General features: G+C 41.7%; 1 protein-coding gene across 1 annotated transcript in view; it reads right to left on the bottom strand.

The window, feature by feature from the left end:
* Positions 1–8: 8 nt before the first annotated feature.
* KMT2E (lysine (K)-specific methyltransferase 2E) overlaps positions 9–8,652 on the bottom strand; it is a gene marked incomplete at its 3' end in the record, with an annotated part of 56,648 nt that continues 48,004 nt past the window's right edge. The window contains exons 22-27 of the mRNA XM_008938039.1: positions 7,438–8,001; positions 4,088–4,389; positions 2,021–2,109; positions 1,805–1,924; positions 1,562–1,653; positions 9–729 (exon numbers count right to left, since the gene is read on the bottom strand). Of these exons, the coding sequence (XP_008936287.1) occupies positions 9–729; positions 1,562–1,653; positions 1,805–1,924; positions 2,021–2,109; positions 4,088–4,389; positions 7,438–8,001 (1,888 nt within the window). The remainder of the gene's footprint in view (positions 730–1,561; positions 1,654–1,804; positions 1,925–2,020; positions 2,110–4,087; positions 4,390–7,437; positions 8,002–8,652) is intronic.

Below are 8,652 nucleotides of genomic sequence, written 5' to 3' on the forward strand. Positions count from 1 at the left end.
CTGCTGACCCGCGGCGCCGGGAAGAGCTGGGTTTGGTCCAGATGAGAACACAGTCTGTTGGGGTATGCTGCCCTTCAGCTGACTATAACTCTGAAAGTTCCCAGAGGGCTGCTGGCTCTGATAGTAAGTAGAAGAGGGAGGTGGAGGGGGCGGGGGAGGCGGTGCGTTGCTGTTCAGGTTTTGTTGGTTAAACTGGTTGTAGGAAGCTGAAGATTGTCCTGAAGCTGTCTGAGTAAACAAGGGTCCACTAGCCTGCTGCTGATTACTAGGCTGAAGGGCCGGGGCCGCCGGGTAGAAGCTGCGGTGCGTTTCCCTCTGGGGCGTTCCCACTTGAGGTGACGGCGGGTGATGAGGTCTGTACGGAGATCCCAGCTGCTGCGAGTGAGGCTTTGGTGAAAGGTAACCATGCTGCACGGGCGCGTGAGGGGTGGAGGGCTTGGGAGGATTTTCCACGTGAGGCGAAGGGGGACAATGCAGCTTCAAAGGTGCAGAAGGCAACTTCTGTGAGTGTGAGAGTTGCTCAGCAGAACTGCGCAGGTGTGACTGGGACGGGTGGGTTTTTGAAAGTGCTTGGACGTTGTTCGCCAGCTGTTTCTGCTGCAGCTCGGGTTTTGGATGGGTCGAGCTCTCAGCCTCAGCTGCGTTAGCTGCCGCCTCCCAGTGCGGATCTGCTTTTGTCGGAGTTTTCCCAACTGACTGCGTTGAAACTACAGGACTCGGTGATGGGGGCTAGAAGGAACAGAAAGTCAGTCAGTACACAATGTTAAAAATACTCAACTGTGCATCAGTCAGAACAAAAAGAATGTCTCAGAATATTGCTCTCTCCCAGCAGTGAAAGTGTTGAGGCACAGGATGTATATTTGGTGTAAGAAAAACCCTGACAACAGAAAGCATCGACTCAGCAAGCCACTGTTTTTAGCAAGTATGTATCAGTCATTCTTCAAAGACTAGGAAGTGTATTGTAAAGCAGTAACAGAAATATGACCCATCAGGTCAAAATCAGAATCTGTTTGTTGTAGTTCAGTCTGAAAGAAATAATTCCAGACAAGACCATTTATAAAAATTAAGTCATTTTTAGAGTGATTCAACATTTTAAAACCAGCATGGTGCAGACTCAATGTTACAAGCTGAATTACTTCATTTAAGGCACAGGCATCTCCTGCACCAGCAGCTACTCAACATCTTTCTCCAACTGGTGCCTCCACTGACTGTGACACACCAAACTCCAACACGCCAAGGACAATCTCCCATTCAGGTATGAAGCAGATACATCGAGTTACTCCTGTCAGTTCTGCCTGCTGGTTCTTCAGCATTCACCCTGCAGAACTGTGGTGACACGCTGGTACAACCTCTCGTTTACAGAATGAGAGATCAGCTACTGAACAAATACAACTGGCTTCTGGGCACGTATGGGTCACCACAAATACTTGTACACGTTTACCTATGTTACATCACTGCACTGATCAATGAACCCGTGTACGTAACCCAAGCAGCATCCTCCAAGATCCAGGGGAGGCACACGTGCCCTCAGCCGCGTGCTGTGTGGCACGCCATGCGTTACCTTGCTTGCTTTTGACGGACTCTTACAAGTCTTCTGTGAAGTATCTGGGGACGGACATTCAGAAGCAGGCTCTGGATTTTCAGGATCGGGTTCTACAGACATAAAGCAGAGATAAAGTGGGAAAATCAAGTCTTTTGCAAAGATCACTAAGCACTTAATATTTGACTGTAAAAGAGCTACTGAAGTTGTTTTCAGAGACTATTCAGTATGTCAAGTGTCATACAAGGTCATCTGCTTACTGACCTTCCATAAATTCAGTGAAAGAAGGGACCTTAAGCTGCAACTGGGAAATGAGATTTGAATGAGATGAAGGTGCAGACTGAACATGAGACGGTGAGCATGGGCTACAAGGTGGTTCTCCCCCTACAGATGAAGCAGACCCAAACATGTTATTAGAATGATTCCAGACTACCATGGGGGAACTGGATTATCTGCCTTTGACACTGTAAATCAGCTCACCACTGTCCTTGTCTTTCCTATGATCACTGAGAAGTAAAGCTCTCTGATAACTTCGTTCTCTCACTTGTTCCACGGAGGTTGATGCAGTCCTGGAAGAGAGCAGCACATTTTAAGTTTAAGAGGATGTTCTCCCACGGACCAATGTTAGGACAATGCATATGCTAATACTGGGTAACAGAAAGTTTACAGTGTTGACTACTGCATGTAGGAACCAAATAACTGGTTGCACATAATGCATGTGATTTGTCAAATATTGTGTGTCTATTTTCTCCCACTTTAAATATCCCCATGTCCTGCAAACTTGGTTCTATTCCAAGAATTGACAATAATTCTTCATATGGAAAGAACGTCTGTAGTTACGTGGGTTTTTTTCTTTTCCTAAACAGCTGTAAAGTCAAACTACACTTCAAAAAATAAAGGTTACAGGTACTGGTTCATATTCTCCATTTGTAGAAAGCTGTCTTCTTCCAAAGCTGGAAGTAGTATTAATTTTTTTTTGTATTTTTTTTTTATTCTCTTTAAAGTGGATCCATAGCTGTAAACACTGCACAACTACAAATGTATCTGCTTAAGCTTCTTCATTTAACTTGCCCATCAGCAAGTATAAAATGAGTCATAGCTCCTCTCTTACAATCAATTACATCTGACAATCACAATCCAATCAAGAAGAATATAAATGACAGCACTCTACTAAACTTTATTTTTATTTTAGCACTACTCTATAATACTGTTCCAACTGAAATTTTGGTGCTCTCTGCAGGATTACTGCAAAAAACTTACTACTAAATTCTTCCCCGTTTAGCCTCTCCACATTCTTTGCTTACAATACAGTACACTGGTTTTTGAACACTGAACTTACAGCTCCTTTTCAGTGAAGCTTTGAAGACTGTACTTGTGTTCTCCCTTCAGCTGGCTCTACAAAATCCTACTCTGAACAGCTGGAGCATCTGAGCAGAAGAGTGTTCAACTCCTCAGCCCTCATTCATTCCTAACACTCGTAGGCCTTCACTGCAGCATACAGAACGTCTGCAGGGTTTATTTTGTGCTACTAACATTTTGGAGACAGTGTCACCACAGCTGACCATCTACCTTAGGCTACCATAAACACAGCAGAAAAGTGTGCAATATTTATACAGACTGAAGTAATTCTATCTCATCTGCCTTCATGCTGTATCTCTCCCCGGGATTTTTGGTTGTTGGAGTACCTGGCATGGCATCCAACAGAGCATATGGTCTGCACACAGGAACCACTTAACGGCCGTAAGCAGCAGCGCGAGCATCCCCGCACGCTCTGTGCCGGAGCCGGAGGCGCTCTCGGGCAGACCGCGTGCAGCCCTGCATGCGGCACTCCGCAAAGGCCAACACCACACACATTCCAGACAGATCACTGAAAAACAGACTGCCTAGAGTCCTCTGGACGCTTTTGCCAAGCAACACAGATTATTCTCCTGTTCCTCCCTTCTTCTCTACAGTACTTCTGGAAAGGTTCTGCCATCTACAATAAAAAATAGTTCTACTCAGCACAGACAAAGTGATGGGGATGCAAGGACGTGAGTGCAGAGCCACGGCCACGCTGAGCACTGGGCTCAACTCGGACAGCCACTGCAGCATCCCCTGTGCTGCTGCTGCTGCTCTCTCCTCCACACACCTCAACAAGCACATGCAGCCCCACCTGCACCATTGTGGAAGGCACACGCCTACTCACGGATGCCATTTTCTACACACTTACAACTCTACTGCACAATTTGATCATCTACAGAACTAAGCAATTTGTCTTGCTCAAACCAATAGCTATTTTGCTCTTTGAAAATAAAAGAGCAAAGCACAATGAGAGTAAGTTAACCAGTATCTTACAGGTAACTTTTCAAATATTCTGATCTTTATGAGGTATCTTTTGTATTTCCAAGTGAAGAAATAAGACAGGTCTTTACTGATCTGAAGGAAGGGCTTCCAATCAGCAATCTGCAACTGCACCCGTATCAAAGAAAACTGCATTTCTTTTAAATAAAGAAGACTTAGAATTAAGTAATTCTTCAGCACATCAAGTCCTATAGTTTTGTATCTTACCACTGAACTTCTGGTTCGTTCTTCTCACTGGAAGATTCCTTAGTTGCACAGTTGTTGCCAATGTCTTCTGGAGCTGCACTGTTACATGCAGTAGTTGGCAGTGGCAAAGGCAGGCTTGCAGCACTATCAGTTTGCTCCCCATTTTCACCACTGTTGTTATACCCATCGTTAGCACCATTGTTGCCATTTAGATTTCCTCCACCAGAAGCCTGAGGAGATACAGTAACCAGGGGGAAGTTTTCCGTCTTTGAGCCACTTTTTCTAGCTTCTCTTTGTCTCTTACGGTACTCTAATAGTGACACCTAGGGAGAGAAAAAAACACACCACAAAACAAGCGTTAGAAGGGGAGTTAATACTTGTTTCCTTTCTCTCTGGTTCGATTAAGTAAGACATATCATCTACTTGGCTCTAGAAGAAAATAGGCTAGATTAATTGAAGCTATTTAATCATATCTGCAGGGAATTTACAGAGTACTGAACTATTAATGACTAAAAAAAAAAAACCACTACCAACCAACCAATCTCTTATGCCACAAGAAGGAAGTATGCATGCTGCCTCAGGAAAGCAGCAGAAGATTGATGCAGATCAGGAAAAAGTTTGCTGCTGAAGTCAGATTGTTGGTTGAAGCTGCAAAGGGACTTTATGGATTTTCCTGGAATTGCAGCTTTATTAAGAGTACACCGATGTAGTAAAGCCAATTTTAAGAGATGTCATATTCCGCTCTCAGTTTCACTCCCTCAGGTGAAAACCCCACCAAGCTTTTGCTTTATCACACTGCATATATCAAAGGATTCTCTACACTATTCATGTATTTTTCACTGAAACTTTCTTTCCCCAGTTCACTTTGAATTTCTGTCTTTACTGCACTCTAAAAGAGACTGATTAAGAACATATTTTAAATGGTAAATTCAAAGTAAAGTTTACTACCAAAAACAATGACACATGAAGGGAAGAGTAGTTCCTACTTTATATGTACATATGTAAAACCACTACAGAGAAGCTTCCATAGAAGAGAAAACCGGTAAAAAATTTAGTTAAGTTGCCTTCAATGAGAAGAATAAATTTCCTAATGTTTTCACTATGTATTTCCAGGATTTGAAGTGGAAAGCTGAAATAACGATCTTCATAATTTTTTTATTCACTAATGACACTAGTTTGGTGAAAATGACAATTAACATCTTTAAATCTTTACTTTTAATTATCAACAACCTACTCTGTATAGCATCCAAAGCAAAACTGAAGTGCAGTAATGAAAAAAAAAAATTTTTAAAGAATCACATTTAACTGGCTTATTCCTCAATAAAAGTATCTATTTCTACACAGAGAGAAAAATCAAGGCAGCCTGTTTTGTTTGCAGTCCTAGTATTTTTCTTGTTTACTTTCCAGTAGATCTATCCATTAAAGACTCATCTACATGTCAGGGTAACAACAGTTAAAAATACTTGATTCTTCATGAAACAAAGTTTAGGTTAAGAACTGATCTTGCTTTCAAGAAAATTATATTATTTCTACATCACATGACTGGGATCCTCTGAAGAATACTCCTTTAAAGAAAGCTTTAGAAGTTAAGAACAGATTAAATGTATGCAGTATGGCCAACTATATATAGGACTCTAGCAAAATGGGATGAACTTTTACAATGGTGAGAAAAAACACATGAGAAATGCCCACAGAAACCTTGAGATATGGAAAAATCTCCTTTAACAACTGCATAAGGACATTCATGTCTCATGTGATCCTAGGGAAAGGTTTCTACTATTATCCTGCAAAATTCCTTAATTCTCATCTTCTCCTTAAATGAGATTTCCTCCCCTCTTGGCTTTTTTGTACTGTAATAAGTTTTTTTTGTGTTTTGTTTTGGTTTTTTAAAATGTGCCCCTGGGGAGCCTAAACCCCTTCTTTCAGGGTTACAGATAGACTTTCTGAGTTTCTTCAAACTGACAGTTCAGTCCCCTAGGGTGGAGTGTCAGGGGACGACACACCTTTTTTTTTTTTTTTTTAATTTGGAGATTGAGGCTGCACAAGCCCTCAGCAGTGGCTGTGCAAGCCCTCAGCAGTAACAACCTGGCAGAAGCCTAGTCACCAGGAGAAAGGGGAGAAGGGCAATGAAGCACCAAGCGTTCATTGCTGGCCTCTGAAAAGAAGTTAACCTTCAGACAAAGAACAATACGGAACTGCAGAAATTTTGGCTTCTTTTTGCCTCTTTGGCTTTGCCACAACAGCAGAGATACAGTAACATGCATGGGGATCTATGAAATTCTCAGGGTCAGGACCAGGCAAGAACAGAACTACCATCTTGCTTCAGTTGTCTCAGTCTGAAACTAAAAAAAAAAAAAAAAACCAAACCCAAAAAAACCCCCCACCCAGTTCTGACACAGAACTTCTGAAGGAAGAATTGCAAGTGCTCCCTAGCAGAATGCCCCCAGAACATAGGGGAGGAGGCATGTACAGGGGGGTGCAATGGAACCAAAAACCACAAAGCTCGTAACGCCTGCCTGTACACACGCAGGAATGAACCCACCCCCAAATTGTTACTTCCACGAAGCAAATAAATCAGATCTTTCAAACAACCACCATTACTATAGTCTGTTATGAGACAGAAGTGGCAAGCTGTGAAGCTACTGCCTCCCACGTTTGTCTTCCTTTCTGCAAGGAGCAAATGGAGTCTAACCTGACAAGGAGGTGCACTCCCAGACGGTTATGCAGAGGAACTTCCAATTCTGGTTCAACCTGCCCATGACCACACAACTTACCTACAAGAACAGTTTTGTAAGAGTAGCAAATTCAGACTGTGTTTCCTTTTTCAAACACAGTGTTTTATAAAAAAAGAAATTAAGCCAAGAAAAAGATTTCTTAGAACTAAGGATTTCTGTGTAGCTCTAACAGTGAAACCAAGACATGTCAAGTATATATAAAAAAAAACCCAACAGAATTTTCAAGTCTTAGTATCATAAATCTGTTAGTGAAATTTCTTGCAGTAATTCAGAACAGATGTTCATAATATATTATCACTGTGACACTAGTCTGTTCTGTAAAACAGAATGTTGTAATACTTGGCAGCATAAGCAACCACGGTCAAACCTGAAAAGCAGTTATTTATTGGATCAATTCACTTAAGACTCATGTGAAATAAAGTGTGAATTTGTATCTATTACATGGAAAAAATAAATTTACTAATGGGTGTATATGCAGCTTTACTCTTTAATCATTATTCCCCTGAATAAAGTCTACTACATTGTAGTATCTAAAGGTGTGACATCAATTGGTTTAATTATATTATAGTTCCTTCTGTTATGAAATATCACTAGCAGACTACATAAGACAGACCAAATGATTCTTAAAATTATAACCTTTTTCTTTTGTGGAGGATTCTGGGGTGTGCAATTTCCATCCATCAAGTTGTCATTATTGACAGTCCTTCCAAAGCCAGATGCAATTCCATCTTCTGAAGTACAAAAAACAGATGCTTCCATGAACATGCCTCTAGTATCGTCTTGAATCAGGCACTTTGACTCGCTTATTCTGAATCCACCTCCTACCTCCAACTGATGTGAAGGGGTCAAGTCCCTCAAATTAGAATTCATTGAGAAATTTACACCTGTCCTGTCGGGACTTTTTACCCAGGAAGAATAAATTGTGCCCCGTCCACAATGAGCAGTTTCTAGTTGGCTGTTTGAATCAGTCCTATCATGTGTGGGGGCTTCCATGTTTTTATGCAGTGCGCTTTGCTCAATTACTTCGAGTCCCAGCTGGAGGTCTGACACAGATTCCATTTCTCCAGTGCACTGCCGTGTAACATCAGTCCTATTCCTTGGACTGGAATATCCAATAGTCTTTATTTCTTGCAGGCCCATTTCTGTCAGGTTGGAATTTCTGAAAGAATTCAGTGCTAGAATCGATGCTCTGTCATATCCCTGTGTGAAGAAAAAGCACATCGATTATTTTTTCCACACTCCAGCAAAACTGCAACTATTCTGACATGCCATCAAACCTCAAGTGGGATTAAAGGCCTTCCAGTACCACAAGTTTATCTACGTTTAAGAACCAGTTATAGAGCTAAACACTTCCTCCTCCTTTTGCCATGTTATAGGTAAAAGCATTTGAATAAGTGCGTGTTAACCAAAGTCAAAGTAAACTTTAAATGCCAAATTTTATTTACAACTGGCAGAGAAGGAGCTTCAATGCAAGTCCCAGGCAAGGAAGTGACCTGCTTCCATTCAACATTAATGTTTTGACACTGGAATACCTTTTATTTCAAAAAGAGAAAGAAAGGGAAAAGAAAAAAAAAAAAGAAGAAAATAAAAGCTAAGCTCTTCTGAGACATTTCTGAACTACTACAAAGCTAAAGCTCCTAAGCAAACACCCTCTTGAGTCAGATAAACATGAACCTATTCAATTACAACAGTGCAGAAGTAATTGTTAAATTCAGTCGACAGCTGCAATTGTATGAAAAATGTGATCTCAGCGTTATGATTTTGACGTAAAATAGCGTGCACCTATGTGCTCCCCTGCCCGCAGCGGAGGTCTCCGGGCAGTGGAACCGGCGAGCAACCCACGGGCGGGCC

The sequence above is a fragment of the Merops nubicus genome, unplaced genomic scaffold (assembly GCF_000691845.1).
Source record: "Merops nubicus isolate BGI_N331 unplaced genomic scaffold, ASM69184v1 scaffold34243, whole genome shotgun sequence".
NCBI lineage: Eukaryota > Metazoa > Chordata > Aves > Coraciiformes > Meropidae > Merops > Merops nubicus.